The 21,655-nt window shown below is 35.6% G+C and overlaps 1 protein-coding gene across 1 annotated transcript in view; it reads right to left on the bottom strand.

Annotated features, from left to right (window-relative positions):
• Positions 1-257: 257 nt before the first annotated feature.
• Positions 258-21,655, bottom strand: part of Lipj (lipase family member J) — a 47,896-nt gene continuing 26,498 nt past the window's right edge. Inside the window, 3 exon segments of the mRNA XM_076834094.1 lie at positions 258-491; positions 1,653-1,724; positions 10,155-10,226. Of these exon segments, the coding sequence (XP_076690209.1) occupies positions 258-491; positions 1,653-1,724; positions 10,155-10,226 (378 nt within the window).

Raw genomic sequence — 21,655 nt, 5'->3', positions numbered from 1 at the left:
TTGGATTCCTTTTTTGGCACAGGGAATTGAAACCAGGGGCACTCCATCACTGAGCTATATCCCCAGTCCTTTTTTATTTTAAGACACGGACTCACTAAGTTGCTGAGGGTCTTGCAGCTTAGTCCAGAACTTGAAATCCTCCAGTCTTAGCCTCCTGAGTAGCCAAGATTATAGGCATGTGCCATCACTCTTAGCTTATAATAATTGAATTTTAATAGGAATGATATAAGTCCTTAAACACAGAGTATCATGGTTCTTTATAGATTTTTTTGGATAATATCATGGATTTCACAGTAAACTTGATGATAAGCATCTAATCCATACAAAAAGTCTATATGATTATAGTAAGAAATAGTTTTATGATTAATGAGGTTTGTGATTTCAGAAAGTAAAATTTTAACATCTTCCAGGTCAGCCAATAAGTCATTTCTACCACTCCAAGTTGCAGTTGTCACATTCCTATTTGACACATTGTACAATGGAGAAGTTGTCTAAAAACAAATGAATAAAAAAAGAGTTTTCACAGAAAATGATACATTAGAAAGTTTTGTTTATTAAATTATTAAATGATGTTTTAAAATAAATTTAATCTGGTGGGTTAAACTTAGTGAATCTATGGAAGCAACAAGTATGAAAGAACAGATCTTACAATTTTTACTCAGAAACAAGCATAAATCGAAACTAGGTAATTTACTTTTTATTTTGTTTGCTTTATAGTAATGGGGATTCAACTCATGGATGTTCTACCACATCCCCAGCCCTTTTTGTTTTATTTTGAGACTGGAACTTGCTGAGTTGCTGGGATTGTCCTTGAATCTGTGATCCTCCTGCCTCAGCCTCCCAAATTGCTGGGTTTATAGGCATGTACCACAACACCCAGCTAATAGATTGTTTTAATTCAGAATATTCAAAGATTCCACACAGGTAAGTTCAGTATTTCTTATAAAGCATGGAAGTTTCTTGAAGGTATTTGAAAGAATTTCAAATTTTCTGCTGTATTACTGTCTATATGTTTATTAATAAATTATAAATATTGGCAACCAAGCTTAACTCTAATCCCATTGAATTTGATTTTAAGATCTTACTTAAGACTTTTTCATATGAGCAGATTATATATGGCCCAGAATTTAGCTGAGGCAGAAAAGTGTAGTAGGAAAGCAGAAACTTTGAAGTCAGACAGGCTCGGTTTCTAATATTTCAAAAATTTTGTCATCACACTTACACAATTTTTACCATGTTCTCATTGAATTCAAAGTTATTTCTAATTATTATATGTATTTGTCCTATCTTCCCAAATAGAAAAACTGGTTTTAAGGTCAAGAAATACATTGTGCATTTTATCTCATATTTACCAAGTACAGAGTTGTGCAAATTATAAATAAAATAGTTTTCCAGACGAAGGATGATGAATTCTTCTACTACTGTCAACTTCTCTAAGTTTATCCAGGGTATTTCCTACTAAGATATGTAAAAGTATGGAAAAGCTGCTTTGGTTGGATATAAAAATATGATTCCAAAACAATATGATTTTCACTTGCTGGTCTCACTATGTAATAATACTCTGGAGATTCACAGATGACTCTTATCTATAAGAGGGTCATCTTAACAAAATGGGAAGGGAGATGGTTTTTAGAATATACATAATGACATACTTGATTAAAATGAGGAAAATTCAAAACAGGACTGCCCCAATCATAAGCTTTCAAGTGGTTTCAATGAAGAAGCTAAAAGAAAAACAAAAAGAAGAAGACCATATATACTTGCTCATTATAGTGGCAGCTGATGTAAATTAAGGCATGTATTGTATGATTCCCCTTTGTACTGGGTCTGCTGGTATTTATGCAGGAGGGCTTCTTCCCTTCTCCCTTCCTTTTTTTAGTGTAAGAAATGGAAGGGGTGGAGATGGGGGCAGGAAATCTAAAGATGTGAGTCTATCATCTTCACACAAATGCACGTGTCCCCAAAGTCTTTTACTTCCCCAAAGGGGCCTGTGTGTTTGGGGTAATCTTAGGTTTCCTCAGAAATCCTCAGCTTCATCAGTAGAGGTCAAGAGTGAGTGTCTTTTGAAGGGCATCTAGGTTGGTTCCACAGTCTTGCTATTGTGAATTGTGCTGCTATGAACATGGATGTAGCAGTGTCCCTATAGTGTGCTCTTTTTAGGTCTTTAGGGAATAGACCGAGTAGGGGAATAGCTGGATCAAATGGTGGTTCCATTCCGAGCTTTCCAAGAAATCTCCATACTGCTTTCCAAATTGGCCGCACCAATTTGCAGTCCCACCAGCAATGTACAAGAGTACCCTTTTCCCCACATCCTCGCCAGCACTTGTTGTTTTTTGACTTCCTAATGGCTGCCAATCTTACTGGAGTGAGATGGTATCTTAGGGTGGTTTTGATTTGCATTTCTCTGACTGCTAGAGATGGTGAGCATTTTTTCATGTACTTGTTAATTGATTGTATGTCCTCCTCTGAGAAATTTCTGTTCAGGTCCTTGGCCCATTTAATGATTGGGTTATTTGTTATCTCATTGTCTAATTTTTTTAGTTCTTTGTATATTCTGGATATTAGGGCTCTGTCTGAAGTGTGAGGAGTAAAGATTTGTTCCCAGGACACAGGCTCCCTATTTACCTCTCTTATTGTTTCTTTTGCTGAGAAAAAACTTTTTAGTTTGAGTAAGTCCCATTTGTTGATTCTAGTTATTAACTGTTGTGCTATGGGTGTCCTATTGAGGAATTTGGAGCCCGACCCCACAGTATGTAGATCATAGCCAACTTTTTCTTCTATCAGACGCCATGTCTCTGATTTGATATCAAGTTCCTTGATCCACTTTGAGTTAACTTTTGTGCATGACGAGAGAAAGGGATTCAGTTTCATTTTGTTGCATATGGATTTACAGTTTTCCCAACACCATTTGTTGAAGATGCTATCCTTCTTCCGTTGCATGCTTTTAGCCCCTTTATCGAATATAAGATAGTTGTAGTTTTGTGGATTGGTTTCTGTGTCCTCTATTCTGTACCATTGGTCCACCCACCTGTTTTGGTACCAGTACCATGCTGTTTTTGTTACTATTGCTCTGTAGTATAGTTTGAAGTCTGGTATAGCTATACCGCCTGATTCACACTTCCTGCTTAGCATTGTTTTTGCTATTCTGGGTCTTTTATTTTTCCATATGAATTTCATGATTGCTTTCTCTATTTCTACAAGAAATGCCATTGGGATTTTGATTGGCATTGCATTAAACCTATAGAGAACTTTTGGTAATATCACCATTTTGATGATTTTAGTTCTACCTATCCATGAACAGGGTATATTTTTCCATCTTCTAAGATCTTCTTCTATTTCTCTCTTTAGGGTTCTGTAGTTTTCATTGTATAAGTCTTTCACCTCTTTTGTTAGGTTGATTCCCAAGTATTTTATTTTTTTTGAGGATATTGTGAATGGGGTGGTTGTCCTCATTTCCATTTCAGAGGATTTGTTGCTGATATACAGGAATGCCTTTGATTTATGCGTGTTGATTTTATATCCTGCCACTTTGCTGAATTCATTTATTAGCTCTAATAGTTTCTTTGTAGACCCTTTTTGGTCTGCTAGGTATAGAATCATGTCAGATGCCCTTCAATAGATGAATGGATAAAAAAAAATGTGGCATTTATACACAATGGAGTATTACTCTGCATTAAGAAATGACAAAATCATAGAATTTGGAGGGAAATGGATGGCATTAGAGCAGATTATGCTAAGTGAAGCTAGCCAATCCCTTAAAAACAAATGCCAAATGTCTTCTTTGATATAAGGAGAGTAACTAAGAACAGAGTAGGGACGAACTGCATGAGAAGAAGATTAACATTAAACAGGGATGAGAGGTGGGAGGGAAAGGGAGAGAGAAGGGAAATTGCATGTAATTGGAAGGAGACCCTCAGGGGTATACAAAATTACATACAAGAGGAAGTGAGGGGAAAGGAGGAAAAATATAAGGGGGGGAAATGAATTACAGTAGAGGGGGTAGAGAGAGAAGAGGGGAGGGGAGGGGGGAGGGGGGATAGTAGCAGATAGGAAAGGCAGCAGAATACAACAGACACCAGAATGGCAATATGTAAATCAATGGTTGCGCAACTGATGTGATTCTGCAATCTGTATATGGGGTAAAAATGGGAGCTCATATTCCACTTGAATCAAAGTGTGAAATATGATATATCAAGAACTATGTAATGTTTTGAACAACCTACAATAAAAATTAATTTAATTAAAAAAAACAGAAAAAAAATAGTAAGAATCCTAGAATGCTTTATCATTAAGAAAGAAAACCTCATTAACTGTTTAACTCAGCATTGCCAAATTTTATTTAACCAAGGAACCCTTTGTAATGTGTAATATAGATCATTAAGACAAATAAGAAGGAGGCCATTAGCCTGAGGTTGTCTCTATAACCAGAGCTCCCAGGCAAACGAAAATCCACAAGTCAACATAAACAGTAAAATGAAACTTAAGTTTAACCAATCAGAAACCACCAACTAAACTAAAGAACTTTTCACAGGATCATACCCAAATAAGGCAAATGTCTAGCTGAAGCCAAATAAGTTTTCTACTTTGCTTCCATGTTCGGCCTCCAAAACCTCCTGGCTCACAAGCAGAGTGGAGCTCTCTGAACCTCTTCTGGTTCTGAGTGCTGCCTGATTCATCAATTGTCCTTTGCTTATGTACACTCTATTAAATTTATTTTATCTAAAGTTTTTCTCTTAATAATATTGATAACCTCCGGCACTAAAATCTGTAAATATAAAAGATGCTCCTTCCTGTGTGATGCATTCTTAGTGTGGACTACACAAGGAGTACAGAAGAGGGTGGAGGAGAGAAGTGAAGTGGGGACAAGGAAGGCTGGACAGGCATGGCTAGGGAGCCCAGAGGACCTTATCCATGCCCAGTCTCACTAAGCAGCCATGTGTCTGTGAACAAGTTACTTAACTTTCTTGGACCTCTATTTCCTTTATTATAAAATAAAGAACATTACTAATTAAAAAAAAAAAAAGAGTGAGTGTCTTGCATTGGGTCTGTGACACCTCTCTAAACAACCTTGCCTCAACCAACAGGACTCAAGAGTGTGTCTCAGAAGCTGTCCCTTCCTTCACTCCTAAACACTCTTAACCTCACCATTAACATTGGCTCTGAGTCTATTAGATTCAATTTGATTATGCTTACTTTCTCTTTGTGTTTTCATCACAAGAAGGTCACACTCTCAGGTTACTTATGATCTATGGATTTCTAAACCTTATATGACTCCGTATAATCCTTATTCTAATTCTTCCCAACTCTCTTTAACTCCTAAAACTCTTATTATCTGGAATTCCATCATCACCTCTGTATCTTAAACCTCTCACTGGCCTCTTACCTTCCTGCTCTACTGACAATCTGGTTTTTTTTCCTGAGAATGATGCTTCCCTCATAGCTCCTTCAAGTGGTGCAACTTTTTTCCTCCCATATACCTGGGTTCACTGGACCTGAGTGTTAGTTAATCCTCTTTGTTAATTATTTCTTCTTTTAAATTATTCTCACTTCCTCCTCTCTAAGAAGTTTCCTCCAAGCTCTGAATATCATACCATTCAATTATATTACTTACTTTTTTTTTGCTGTTGTGATCATCTATTAAACTACAGGTTGTTCTGCCTGTTTAGTTCCTGCTTACTGTTTATCCCTCTGAAACTATTCCTGCCTTCAGTTTTAGCGATTTAATCTTTCTCACAACCTCATTTTAATTCCTTGAGCTCTTCACCTCAATGATCTTGTCCCCCATCTTATACTAACCATTTACCCTGTGACCTTATCATAAACCTTTATAATACTTCAGTCCTTACATACTCTAATTTTTATCTATTCCATTTTCTAAACATCACCTAATTCTCCCTGACATATCAATGTCAAAAATTCTTCAACATTGCCAAGATTGTGCATCCATTCATCCTTCCAACCTTTTATTATATCTTACTCCTTCAATGTACTTTCTTTCCTTCTTATCCAGCTGAAATTCCATAATCAATCATTAAAATTACTCACTTATATTTACTCAACACTTTTCTACTTGCATTGCATCATCCTACTTGCTTCACACACACACTCACACAAAATGTATAAAAATCCAGTTCCTACACACTATATGCCTATACTAATGAGACTGAACAAAACTGGAGGAAAAAAAACTAAGCACTACGCTTACTGAAGTCACTTCAAATTGATGATTGCACACCTCATGCAGGCCATTAGTCTTGCCCAGCAACCATGCCATAATTCCCTCGTCCAATTCCTTGTCCATGCTTCTGGGCAATTATGTAATACCTTCTCTTTGCTCCACTGACTTCTACTTTCTTTTCTATCCAAACTCTATTTTATTAAAATGCACTTTCCCATTTTGACAAAAAAACTGCAGCAATCATAAAAATTCAGAGACTTTTACTATATCAATATACTTACCAGCAAATAAAAAAGGGATATTATCTCTGTTAGCTCAAAAGCTTATCTATTACTTGTCTACTAGATGACATCTATCCTAGAATTCCATCCCTTTCTCTCTCCATAAAATTTCTCCTCTTTAGTAGGATATTTTCATTAATGTAAAAACCTGCTGTTAATTGTCTCAGAAGATAGATTCACTTCCCCATTTCCTACCACAGCTCTTGACACATATTTTTATTCTCCTTTCAGCAAGATTCTAGAGAAGGGTTTTCACCATCTCCACTTTCTCTCCTTAATCATCTTTTTAAACATTGTAGTAAAATACACATAAAATAAAATTTATAATTTTAACCATTTAAAGTGTGCAACTGAATGTCATTTGTCAAATTATCAGGCAATCATAATAACAATCATTTTAAAAATCCAATCTAATTAGTCTTACATCTCCATCCAGTAGTATGCTAGAACCAGTTTCTATTAATAAGATCTAATTATGGGCATCTTTTCCCAACTTTAAGTACAGTGGTATTGCATTGGTTGGTTAAAATCAATCATGACAGGAATAACCCCACCACAGAAATTGACAAATGTTACTTATGTCTCCACCCCCACAAGTTATAAAATATTTACCAGCACACACTACTTATATTCTTCCACCAAAATTGTTCAAGATAATTTATAACCTTAACATTTATAAAAGCTTGGTCAACTCCAAGGAATTCTGCTGTATTACTTATCAATGTCATCTGATACTGTTGTTCATTCCTTCATCCTTGAGATCTTTCCTTAACTTCTAGAATACAGTGATCTTCTTGTTTCGCTTACTGCTTCTTTTCAGTCTCCTTGGCTGATTTAGCCTCTGCTAAATCTTAATCTTCAATAATTCAACACTCAATCCTTGCTCCTCATCTCTATCTATACTCGTTCTATTGTGTTCTCATCTAGTCTTTCAACTTTACATGCCATTTATATTCAAAATATTCATCTTCTTTTAATAAGTATCTCCTTAGTTCTATATTGCTATATAAAACTGCTTAATCATATTCGTTGCTTGGCTGTATAAACTTAACAAACAGAACATTTTACCTCTCCTCCAACTCCACTCTACCATCGAATCTCCCTATCTCTTTTAGGAGTCACTTCATCTTTTCATTGCTTAGGTTAAAAACTTTAGAGTCATCCAAGCTTCTCTCCTTTTCTTTCACTCCTCACAGAATCCATGACTGTATCTCATCAGCTGTATGCACATGATATGCATGAGGGTGCTCATAATTCAACCATTTTTACAACCTCTGCTGTCAATACATCAGTCCAAGCCATCATTATTTCTTCTTTGGACTACTGCAGTAGTTCCCTAATTTTCTCACTGCTCCCACCCTTGCCCCACTGCAGTAGACTCAACATAGCAGCCAAAGTGATCCCATAAAAGTATAGCTCATTGAGTGTCACCTGTTGATGAAAAACTTGCAGTGGCTTCACACAGGGTGAATGCCAAAGCGTTTGCAATGATAGATTCTTTTTTTGCCTTTCTTTTCTACTGCTTTCTTACTTACTCACTTCAGACCTGCACTTGTTTCTTAAGTGTGCTTCTCTTTGGCTATTCCCTCTCTCTGTAAACCCTATCCCCCATGCTATGATCTAAATGTTTATGTCCTCCCCAAATTCATATGTTGAAATTTTAACCACCAAGGTGATGGTATTAGGTGGAGACCTTTAGAAAGTGATTAGGTTCATGAATGGGGTTAGTGCCCTTATAAAATAAGCCCAAGGAGACTTTTGCCTCTTTCATTATGTGAAGAAACTACTAGAAAATGCCATCTCTAATGGAGAAAGCAAGCTCTCATCAGACACTGAATCTGCCAGTATCTTGATCTTGGACTTTCTAACCTCTAGAACTGTAAGAAATAAATTTCTTCTGATTATAAACTACCAAGTTTACTCTAGTTGCATTAATGGACTAGGAAAAAATTTCATATTGTCCATATTGTCAATTCCTTTACCTCCTTTAAATCATTTTTCAATTGTCATCATCTTACTGAGGTCTCTGAGCCTAATCTCTCTTTCAAATGTATAATCCACTTATAAGAATGCCTAATCCTTTTCTCCTATTCCTCCCCTTACCCCATTTTCCTATGATGTCTATCCCCTTTTATCATACGAAGATAATTTACTTACCTGCTACCTTATTCTTTGTTGTTGTTGTTGGTCTTTCTTTCTTTGGGCGGGTGGTGGAGGTGATTGAATTCAGGGGCACTCAACCACTGAGCCATATCCCCAGTCCTATTTTGTATTTTATTTAGAGACAGAGTCTCACTGAGTTGCTTAGTGCCTGGCTTTTGCTTCAGCTGACTTTGAACTCAAGATCCTCCTCTCCTGCCTCAGCTTCCCAAGCCACTGGGATTACAGGTGTGTGCCACTGCGCCGGGCACTACTACTACCTTATTCTTTTTTTTAAAGATTTTTTTTAGTTGTCAATGAACTTTTATGTTATTTATTTATATGCAGTACTGAGAATTGAACCCAGTGCCTCTCACATGCTAGGCAAGTGCTCTATGACATCTCCAGCCCCCTACCTTATTCTTTATTCCTTGTGTATCAACTACTAAAATGTAAGCTTAAGGAACACAAGCGTCTTTGTTTAGCTTACTTGTGTTTCCCATGAGTATAGTACAATATAAGGCACATTGTAGGCACTCAAAAAGCCTTATTATAATGGATGAATAGATACAAAGATTAATTAGATTTTCCTGATGAAGCAAACATCAGGGGTAAACTAAATTTAAAGATAAGTTATAATGAATATTTATAATGATTACATCAAAACAATTACTTCATAAATGTAAATATTTTGCAATTGGAAAAGTTTTATCTAATATCTTAATAATAATTTAAATTTTTTAGTGTTTATTAGCTTTAAAGAACTTTTATAATCATCATTCTATTATAATATTTTTGTTAGGTTAAAGAATGATTTCATTTTAAAAATCAGGAACTTACTCAGAAAGGTTAAACCAACTATTCAATGTTACCCTCCCAGTAAGGTTCAAAGAAAAAATTAATGTTTGGTTTTTTATTCCCAGGAAAATGTTCTTTCTACTGCATTGTCCTAGCTTGAACATTCAGATTACATTCATACTGGATTTTTCTCTTTTTCAGTATCAATCATTAAACAAATATTAGTTTAATATCTATTATATGCCAAGAAATGTTAGTCTTGGAAATACAAAAGTGAACAAAACTTTCCCATGATCCTCAAGAGGCTTACAGCTTAACATAGAAAAAAGTGCAGTCTAGAGAAAGCATTTCAGACTAGGCATCAGGAGAACTGGGTTCTAGTTTTAGCTTTGAATCTTGGACAAGTCAAGTAAGGTGTGTGGAATAGATGGTCCCTATTCTTCTGTTCTGACTAACATTTTGTCACTTGTAAAAAATAGTTATATTGCTCTGTTATTGCTGAAGTTTAGAGGATCCAATAGATATGACATTGATACATTATATAAACTATAAAGATTCATACAAATATGTAATAACTTCATTTTATCCCTATGAATTTGTCATTCTACAGCAGTGGCATGATTTCTATAATGATGAAGTAAACCATGAGTAGTGTAAGTTAATCACACTGAGATACACTTTTCTTTCCTATGATGTCTATCCCCTTCTGTCATATGAGGATAATTTACTTATCTGTTACCTTATTCCTTTTGTTATACCTGACTCCAGTGGAGCATATTCTGAACAGATGTTCCTGCTGGGTTCTGTGAAAAATACACATCCAAATGGCTCTGGGGGCAAGATGGAGAGGGGTGGATAAAAAAGCATTTTTATATAGTTCAGTCAGAAAAAGCATAAGTTTAATCTTTAATTAATAAAATTATTTCAAGGAAATGGAAATTCAAATTTTAATAAATAGTATCAATAATGATATATCAAATCATATTTTAATTAAGTACCAAATTGCTTATTACTGTTATGCAATTTGAAGAGGAATTGTAGAAACTATCACTGGATTTCTGAGTTATTAGAGCCATCATACCTCCTAACAACAACAAAAAAATGATGAACTCCACAGTCATACATATACACACACACACATGCACACACACACACATACACACACACACACACACACACACACACACACCTTTTGAAAACATTAAGAACCTAACAAGATAGAAATTAGCAGGATATGAATTGAAAAGAAAATTAAGAAACTCAAAAGGTAAGCAAAGCACTGGAGACATTGTGTCCTTAATGTTATTTGTCAGGCCCAGAGAATTTGAAGTTTCATTTTGAGAGCTTAGTTTGTGGAGGAAAACAAAAATCAATGCACAGAAACTGCCAAGATTAGAAAATTTGAAAAAGAATATTTAAACTATAAAGAATTATACATATGTATAATAATTTCATTTTGTTTTTCTAAATTTGTCATTCTATGACAATGACATGATTGATAGATAAACCAAATTATGCAGTACTAAGGTAAAGCTGAATAAGAAGTACACCAGGCATTAAGTCAATCTGAACCCAAGTTTGTATTGCCTAGGTGGTTCCTGGAAAGCTTCATTAGTATACAGTGGTCCTGAGTTCAGAGTGACCTCAGGTGCCTTGCAAAGGCAAACAATGCTCATGTCCAAAAGAAAAATAAAAGACTTGTTTTATTACTCAAATTATTACTAAAATAATTTGTTAAAGTCAGGTAACATCACTTAATTAAAGAAAAGTAACTTCATGAGGTGAGTTACCAAATGTCAAGTAAAAAGGAGGAGAAATTACTAAAGAAACCACATGAATTTTGTGTGTTACCAGATGTGAACTATAAAACAATTGTTTTACAGAAATTGGAAGGCAGCCATCACAGGATATGAACATTGACAAAAGGAAAACAGAAAAGGAAAACTTTACACTAAACCCAACTTTCATCCTGAGGGCATGTTCCAAAGTAGTAGGGCAAAACCAGAGACAAGCAAAGAGTGACAGACTTGCTGAGCAGAAGTGACAAAAATCAGTGTGTCTGGGTGCAGCAGGTTCCTAAAGTAAGTAGTCCCTTGAGTTAAAAAAAAATTGAAGGGAACTACATCTACCCTAAGAAGTCTGAAAATGAGCCTAGACAACTAACTAAATAATCCAAAACTTTTGAATGAGGTAACTGCTAGAATTTAATATCTGTCCCCTTCCAAACTCATGTCAAATTTTGGTGGCCATTGTGGTGGTATCAGAATATGGGATCTTTGAATGTGATGGGGCCATGAGGATTCAGCCCTCATGGGTGAGATTAATGCCAATACCATTATAAGACAATGAGTTTGGCCACTTTTGCCTCTTTGCCCTTTTGCCATTGTGCAAGAAGGCCCTTGTCAGATGCCAGAGACTTAATCTTGGACATCCTAGACTTCAGAACTGTGAGACAACAATTTTTTTTTCATTATTAAATACTCTGTTATTCTGTTATAGTAACATAACACAAACTAAGACAGTAACTGAACCAAGAGGATATAGCATATCATTCATCATGTCCTGCATACAATAAAATTTTACTAGTTATGGGATAAAAAAGGAAACCATAACTAACAGTAAAGATAAAATAGGTAATGAAAGCAGATGTAGTAGTTATGCACAGAGTTGATAAAGAACTTTAACCATGATTATTATGTTAATTAAGGCATAAGAAAATAGTTTACAATGTTCTAAAAATAGTATTTCAGCAGAAAATTTGTATTTATAGTAGTCTGTGCCTTATGTGTGAGGAAAATGTTCCAAGACCCCCCCCAATGGATGTCTGAAACCACAGATAATACAAACCATACTATGTCCTCTCTCTTTCTCTGAATACACACACACACAGAAATTTAATTTATAAATTAGGCACAGTAATGAATTAACAATAATAACTAATAGTAAAATATAATAATTATAACAATATACTCTAATAAATATAATAAATATAATAAAATTATATGGTCTCTCACTTTCTCTTAAAATATGCTAATTCCTTATTGCACCATAATAATTTTTTTGAACAACAGATGACCACTGGTACCTGAAACCATAGAAAGTAAAACCACAAAAAAAGGAGGACTACTATATTTTTAGTCAAATAGACCTTCTATAAATGGAAAATATAATCTTTGAAATTAAAAATATACTTGATGGTTTTAAAAGCTGATGAAACACAGAAAATGACAGTAGTTGTGAACTCAAATATAAGCCCCCCAAAAATGTTCAAACTTTGGAATTGAAAAAAAAAAAATTGAGCCCAAAACGATGTTGGACACTGTCAGATAGTCCAATCTTTAAAGCATTTGGTGACTTGAGATTAAACAAGAGGAAGAATTAAATAAATATTGGCTGAGATTTTTTTAAATTACCCCAAACAAGATATAAACAAAAGAATCATCTATTCCTAAGCATATCATAATCCATGGAGCAGTTAAAAAATACATTACCTTCAGAGTAGTAACAATGAAATATAACTAACTTCTCACTGAAGCTGTGGAAACCAGAAGACAGAATGTCTTTAAATGCTGATACAAAAAAATTAATATGCCTTCCAAATACTGCAATAAACAAAATATCCTTCAGAGTTGGGAAGAACAGAGAGGTATATTTGTTTCTGCCCCAATATGGAAGGAGCTTGGAAGCCACTACTCCATCCTAATCAGTAAAAAACTTAGCCTGAAAATCAATAGGTTTACTGAAATCACAGATCAAACCACGCTCCCCACCCAAACTGAAAAGAGGCAAGTAAATGCAGAGAATCAACAATTCAATGAAGCAGAGACTAACAAGCAGAAATCTCAGTGATAAACAGTGTAGGGGGAAGAAAATGTGAATTGTTATTGATAAATTGCTACAGCCTCAGAGTGAAAAAGTCTGAAAGTAACTGCATCTCAGGGGGATGTTAACATTTGTGAATTTTATCTCCAGGAGTTTTCCCAGGTTCTGAGACTGAAAGTCATAAAAAAAATGTTCCCTCATGCTTTTAGCAGATGGAGGAGAATGTAGGCATTTGTAAATATCATAACCAAAACAATCTGTGCTTTGTAATAAGGCCTACTCTCAAGAGAACCTATTGTGCTAGATCCTAAACTATTAGAGTTTCATTATAACCTAACTAGCCCAAATTGGTTAAAAGTGATTTAGTTAAATAAAGATAATGGATCACTTTTCAGAGGAAGATGGCGGTGAATAGAGTACATCAGCCCCATGTACCACATCACTGTGCAGGTGAATAACGAGTTAGAACGGCCAAAAGCTATCTTGTTAGGAATTTCCAGCAAAATTGGGGTGCACTGAAACCTAGAGGAAGGATTTCCAACACCCGAGGATCAAATACTGTGGCTCAATCGAGAGTGAACAATGTGCCTGGAGATTCAGGCTGATTGATCATCAGCCCGCCCTGCAGCCAGAGACTGAGCGCCAAGAAACGGCGTGCCAGCAACACAGAGAAACGGTGCTGCGGATTCTGTGGGGTCCTGCCAACTGTGCCCTCACTGTGCTCCGGGCTGAGTTCTGGGTTTGAGATGGGGGAGAGAAAGAGTCCAGATCTGTCCTCCACATGGTGGGAAAACCCACCAAGGAAGCCAGCGGCCACCATCTTGGAGAGCTGACGTCACCATCTCCAGTTTCAGACAGATCGTAGCAAGTTCAGCAATAGAACAGGTGTGTGACATTTAGCCCTTCCCCCATACAGCAGGGAAATCGCATAAAAGCTCTCCCCGGATTTCCAGGGCGTGATTATCAGAGTGAGTGTGAATAGAGGCATGGGGAAAGGTAAAGGCACCTGACCAACAACTCCCTCCTCCCACCAGCAGCAAAAACAAAACCTGTCTCGCCAGCTCTCAGGGGTGTGGCTATCAGAGGGAATCTAAATAGGGGGCCAGTTCCCAATAGTTGTGCTCCACATCCAGGAAACTGCAGGCCCAGAGTGTAGCTTGAACTGCGGAGAGGTATCACACTGGGGAAGGCCTGTCTGGCAGGAGAAGTGAGGAGACTAGAGACCAGGAATAAACCTAAGTTAACAGGTTTGGAGAGACACCAGGTGGGGGAGGAGGGAGCAGCCTGACACGGATTGTTTCCTACAGCCGGGGGGCAAAATCTTGGACTGGAAGGCACAGCACCATCTACTAGAAGTGAAGAAAATAGAAGACTAAAAGTGCCTTTTTTTAAAAAAATTTTTTATTGTACTTTTTATTTTACTGTATTTTATTATTTTGAATCATTTCTTTTTCTTTTTTATTTTTTTCTCTTTCTTCCTTCTCTCCCTCTCTCTTTCTTGGTTTGCTTCCTTACCTTTTCCCTATCTTTCCTCTTAAGCATGACTACCCCAATTACATATAATTTACTAAATGCAAATAGATGAATACTACGAGTCAGTCTATAGTCCGCCTAAGCCCTTAACTACCCCCAAGTACTCCTGTCTATTCTCTTGTTAATATCCACCTGCATTTGAGCAACCCCCCAAAGAAGCTAACAACCTCCACACCATCAAATCGCCTGACCTTAACATAAAATCCTAAGTTCAAACCTCAATTCTCTATATGCCTTCAAAATCTGTAGGCCTTTAATGAAACTAATGAATTTACCTTAAATCACAATTAAATCCAACATCTCTAAACATTGTCTCCCAACACAAAGGAGAGATATTGGAGCTATAAAAACCAAAACAAATTTAGAGGAGAAAACAGAAACACAGCAGTCAAACAGAGTTGGAAAGTAATGTGAGCACCATTAAAAAACAAGGGAAAAAAGGATTACAAACAATGCAGGATAACTTAAATTTACAGGAGAACCTAGAGGCATCAGAAAAATGGACAGAGAAAGAATTACATAAGCAGACTCAAATAGCAAAACATGAACTCTACCAGAGATAGAGATTTAAAAAAAAAAATCAAAAAGTAATCCTAGGAATGCAGGAAACCATAAACCAAATCAAAAACTCAAATGAGAATATTACAAATAGATTAGATCAAATAGAAGACAGAACATCAGATAATGAAGACAAAGTTTATCAACTTGAAAAGATTATAGCCAATGCAGAAAAGCTGGTAAGAAACCATGAGCAAAACATCCAAGAGATATGGGAAGTCATAAAAAAAACAAACTTAAGAGTCATTGGGATAGAAGAAGGCAGAGAGATCCAAACCAAAGGAACGAACAACCTTTAGAATGAAATAATCTTAGAAAACTTTCCAGAAATGAAAGATGGAATGGACTGCCAAAATCTGGAAGCCTTCAGGACCTCAAACATACAAAACTGTAGTACACCAACTCCAAGACACATTATTATGAAGATATCCAACATACAGAACAAGGAGAGAATATTAAAAGCTACAAGAGAAAGGAGGCAGATTACATTCAGGGATAAACCAATTAGGTTGACAGCTGATTTTTCATCACAGACGTTGAAAGCAAGAAGATCCTGGAACAACGTATTTCAAACACTGAAAAATAATGGATTCCAACCAAGAATATTGTATCCAGCAAAATTAAGCTTCAGGTTTGACAATGAAATTAAAATATTTCATGATAAACAAAAGTAAAATAAATTCGCAGCCAGAAAACCAGCACTGCAAAGCATTTTGAGCAAAACACTACAAGAAGAGGAAATGAAAAACCGAACCCAAAACTAACAGTTGGAGCTATCTCAGTAAAGGGGGGGGGGCGATAACCAAAGAGGAAAAGCAAGCCAAATTAAAATAAATAAATAAATAAATAAATAAACAAACATGGCTGGAAGTACAAACCATATATCAATAGTAACCCTAAACGTTAATGGCTTAAACTCACCAATCAAGTGACATAGGCTAGTAACTTGGATTAAAAAAACATACCCAACAATATGCTGCCTTCAGGAGACTCATCTGATTGGAAAAGACATACACAGGCTGAAGGTGAAAGGTTGGGAAAAAATCATACCATTTATATGGTCCTCGGAAGCAAGCAGGAGTGGCCATACTCATATCGAATAAAATCAACTTCAAACCTAAGTTAATCAAAAGCGATAAAGAAGGACACTATATACTGTTAAAAGGAACCATTCACCAATAAGACATAACAATCATCAATTTGTATGCACCAAATAATGGTGCTGCAACGTTCATAAAACAAACTCTCCTCAAGTTCAAGAACCAAATAGACCACAACACAATTATTGTGGGTGACTTCAACACACCACTCTCACCATTGGACAGATCCTCCAAACAAAAGCTGAATAAAGAAACTATACAACTCAGTAACACAATCAATAACCTAGACTTAACTGACATATATAGAATATATCAACCATCATCAAGAGAGCATACGTTCTTCTCAGCAGCACATGGATCCTTCTCAAAGATAGACCATATATTATGCCATAGGGCAACTCTTAGTAAATATAAAGGTGTGGAGTTAGTACCATGCATCTTATCTGATCAAAATGGAATGAAACTGGAAATCAATGATAAAAGAAGGAAGGAAAAATTCTGCATCACCTGGAAAATGAACAATATGTTACTGAATGATCAATGGGTTACAGAAGACATAAAGGAGGAAATCAAAAAATTCTTAGAGATAAATGAAAATACAGACACAACATATCAGAATCTATGGGACACAATGAAAGCAGTTTTAAGAGGGAAATTAATTGCCTAGAGTTCATTCCTCAAAAAAAGAAAACACCAACAAATAAATGAGCTCACACTTCATCTCAAAACCCTAGAAAAGGAAGAGCAAAACAACAGCAAAGGTAGCAGAAGGCAAGAAATAATTAAAATTAGAGTGGAAATCAATGAAATTGAAACAACAACAAAAAAAAACATTGAAAAAATTGACAAAACTAAAAGTTAGTTCTTCGAAAAAATAAATAAGATCGACAGACCCTTAGCCATGATAACTAACAGAAGAAGAGAGAGAACTCAAATTACTAACATACAGGATGAAAAAGGCAATATCACAACAGACAGTACAGAAATACAGAAGATAATTAGAAATTATTTGAAACCCTATATTCCAATAAAATAAAAGATAGTGAAGATATCAATAAATTTCTTAAGTCATATGATTTGCCCAGATTGAGTCAGGAAGATACACACAATTTAAACAGACTAATAACAATGGAGGAAATAGAAGAAGCCATCAAAAGAATTCCAACCAAGAAAAGCCCTGGACCAGATGGGTATACAGCGGAGTTTTACAAAACCTTTAAAGTAGAGTTAATACCAATACTCCTCAAGTTATTTCAGGAAATAGAAAAAGAAGGAGCTCTTCCAAATTCATTCCATGAGGCCAACATCACCCTGACCCCGAAACCAGACAAAGACACTTCAAAGAAAGAAAACTACAGACCAATATCTCTAATGAACCTAGATGCAAAAATCCTCAATAAAATTCTGGCAAATCGAATACAAAAGCATATCAAAAAAATTGTACACCATGATCAAGTAGGATTCATCCCTGGGATGCAAGGCTGGTTCAATATACAGAAATCAATAAACGTTATTCACCACATCAATAGACCTAAAGATAAGAACCATATGATCATCTCAATAGACGCAGAAAAAGCATTTGACAAAGTACAGCATCCCTTTATGTTCAAAACACTAGAAAAACTAGGGATAACAGGAACTTACCTCAACATGGTAAAAGCTATCTATGCTAAGCCTCAGGCTAGCATCATTCTAAATGGAGAAAAACTGAAGGCATTCCCTCTAAAATCTGGAACAAGACAGGGATGCCCTCTCTCACCACTTCTATTCAATATAGTTCTCAAAATAGTAGCCAGAGCAATTAGACAGACAAAAGAAATTAAAGGCATTAAGATAGGAAAAGAAGAACTTAAATTATCACTATTTGCAGATGATATGATTTTATACCTAGAAGACCCAAAAGGTCTACAAAGAAACTACTAGACCTAATAAATGAATTCAGCAGGATATAAAATCAACACGCATAAATCAAAGGCATTTCTGTATATCAGCGACAAAACTTCTGAACTGGAAATGAAGAAAAACACCCCATTCACAATATCCTCAAAAAAATAAAATAAAATAAAATAAAATAAAATACTTGGGAATCAACCTAACAAAAGAGGTGAAAGATTTATGCAATGAAAACTACAGAAACCTAAAGCGAGAAACAGAAGAAGATCTTAGAAGATGGAAAAATATACCCTGTTCATGGATAGGCAGAACTAACATCATCAAAATGGCGATATTACCAAAAGTTCTCTATAGGTTCAATGCAATGCCAATCAAAATCCCAATGGCATTTCTTGTAGAAATAGATAAAGCAATCATAAAATGCATATGGAAAAATAAAAGACTCAGAATAGCAAAAGCAACTCTAAGCAGGAAGTGTGAATCAGGCGGTATAGCGATAGATACCAGATTTCAAACTATATTACAGAGCAATAGTAACAAAAACAGCATGGTACTGGTACCAAAACAGGCAGGTGGACCAAGGGTACAGAATAGAGGACACAGAGACCAATCCAAAAAATTACAACTCTCTTATATTTGATAAAGGAGCTAAAAGCATGCAATGGAGGAAAGATAGCATCTTCAGCAAATGGTGCTGGGAAAACTGGAAATCCATATGCAACAAAATGAAACTGAATCCCTTTCTCTCACCATGCACAAAAGTTAGCTTAAAATGGATCAAGGAGCTTGCTATCAAATCAGAGACTCTGCGTCTGATAGAAGAAAAAGTTGGCTCCAATCTACATTTTGTGGGGTCGGGCTCCAAATTCCTTAATAGGACACCCATAGCACAAGAGTTAAAAACAAGAATCAACAAATGGGACTTACTCAAACTAAAAAGATTTTTCTCAGCAAGAGAAACAATAAGAGAGGTAAATAGGGAGCCTACATCATGGGAACAAATCTTTATTCCTCACACTTCAGATAGAGCCCTAATATCCAGAGTATACAAAGATCTCAAAAAATTAAACAATAAGAAAACAAATAACCCAATCAACAAATGGGCCAAGGACCTGAACAGACACTTCTCAGAGGAGGACATACAATCAATCAGCAAGTACATGAAAAAATGCTCACCATCTCTAGCAGTCAGAGAAATGCAAAACACCCTAAGATACCATCTCACTCCAGTAAGATTGGCAGTCATTATGAAGTCAAACAACAACAAGTGCTGGCGAGGATGTGGGGAAAATGGTACACTTGTACATTGATGGTCGGACTGCAAATTTGTGTGGCCAATTTGGAAAACAGTATGGAGATTCCTGGGAAAGCTGGAAATGGAACCACGATTTGACCCAGCTATTGCCCTTCTCGGACTATTCCCTGAAGACCTTAAAAGAGCGTACTAATGGGATACTGCTACATTGATATTGATATTCATAGCAGCACAATTCACAATAGCTAGACTGTGGAACCAACCTAGATGCCCTTCAATAGATGAATGGATTAAAAAAATGTGGCATTTATACACAATGGAGTATTACTCAACACTAAAAAATGACAAAATCATGGAATTTGCAGGGAAATGGATCGCATTAGAGCAGATTATGCTAAGTGAAGCTAGCCAATACCTAAAAAACAAATGCCAAATGTCTTCTTTGATATAAGGAGAGCAACTAAGAACAGAGCAGAGAGGAAGAGCATGAGAAAAAGATTAACATTAAACAGGGACGAGAGGTGGAAGGGAAAGGGAGAGAGAAGGGAAATTGCATGAAAATGGAAGGAGACCCTCATTGTTATACAAAATTACATATACGAGGATGTGAGGGGAAAAGAAAAAAAAACAAAACAAGGGAGAGAAATAAATTATAGTAGATGGGATAGAGAGAGAAGATGGGAGGGGAGGGGAGGGGGGATAGTAGAGGATAGGAAAGGTAGCAGAATACAACAGTCACTAGTATGGCAATATGTAAAAACGTGGATGTGATACTGCAATCTGTATACGGGAAAAAATGGAGTTCATAACCCACTTGAATCAAATGTATGAAATATGATATGTCAAGAGCTTTGTAATGTTTTGAACAACCCATTAAAAAAATAAAGGTAATGGATCAAAATACTACGAATACTATACTGGGGGAAGACTTAAAAAATCAGGGTTTTAAATATCTATAAGGGAAGGGGGTCTAAAAATTGATCCATCAGATTATAAAAAAAGAAATTAAAACAAGAAATTAAACTACAATTAAGATGCAAATCCCTGTGGATATATAGAAATTTGACACAAACAAAGAGAAAATGATTGAGGCCAGAAAAAAAATTATTCAGTTAATAAACTTAAACAACTCAATAGCAAGAAAACAAATAACCTAATTGAAAAATAGATAAAGGATCTGAACAGACATTTCTCAAAAAAAAGACATGCAAATGACCTACAAGTACTTGAACAAAAGTTCAATATCACTAATCACTAATCACTAGAGAAACACAAATTGAATTACTGTGATTAAATACTACCTCATACCTGTTAGAAGATAACAAGGGTTTGGTGAGGATGTGGATAAAAAGGAACTCTGAATAACATTGACAGGAATGTACATTAGAACAACTCTGATGGAAAACAACATGAAGCCTCAAAACATTAAAATAGAGCTATTATTTGAGTCAGCATTTCTACTACTGGACGTATAGCAAAAGAAAAGGAAGCTTTCTGCACTTCACTGTTTATTATGGCATTATTCATAAAAGCCAAGACATAGGATCAACCTAAATGTCCAAGAATGTCTAAATAGATAAGAAAATGGTGTGTGTGTGTGTGTGTGTGTGTGTGTGTGTGTGTGTGAATATTATTAATATTATTCCACTACATGAAAGAAGGAAATTCTGCCACTGGTAACAGCATGAAAGAACTAGATAGGCATTGTGCTAAATGAAATAGATCAAACAGAAAAAGACAAATACTGAATGATGTTACTTACACATGGAAATCTTTAAAAAACAGTGAATTCATGCGATAAGCAAAAAGAATGGTATTTGCCAGGAGTTGCAGGGTGGAAGAAATGGAGAGATAGGGGTCCAAGGGTACAACCATAAGTTACATATTGAATAAGTTTTGAGGATCAAATGTACCATATTATGGTTATAGTTAATAAAATCTGTACACTTGAAATTTGCTAAGAGAACAGATTTTAATCATTCTTTCATAAACAAACAAAAACATAACTATGGGACGTGGTAGATGTATTAATTAATTTGATGATGGAGTTCATTTCACAGATATATATATATATATATATATATAAAATCATCACATT

The sequence above is a fragment of the Callospermophilus lateralis genome, chromosome 15 (genome assembly GCF_048772815.1).
Source record: "Callospermophilus lateralis isolate mCalLat2 chromosome 15, mCalLat2.hap1, whole genome shotgun sequence".
Taxonomy (NCBI): domain Eukaryota; kingdom Metazoa; phylum Chordata; class Mammalia; order Rodentia; family Sciuridae; genus Callospermophilus; species Callospermophilus lateralis.
The sequence above is the reverse complement of the archived record's forward strand: the minus strand, read 5'-3'. Positions and strand labels throughout refer to the sequence as shown.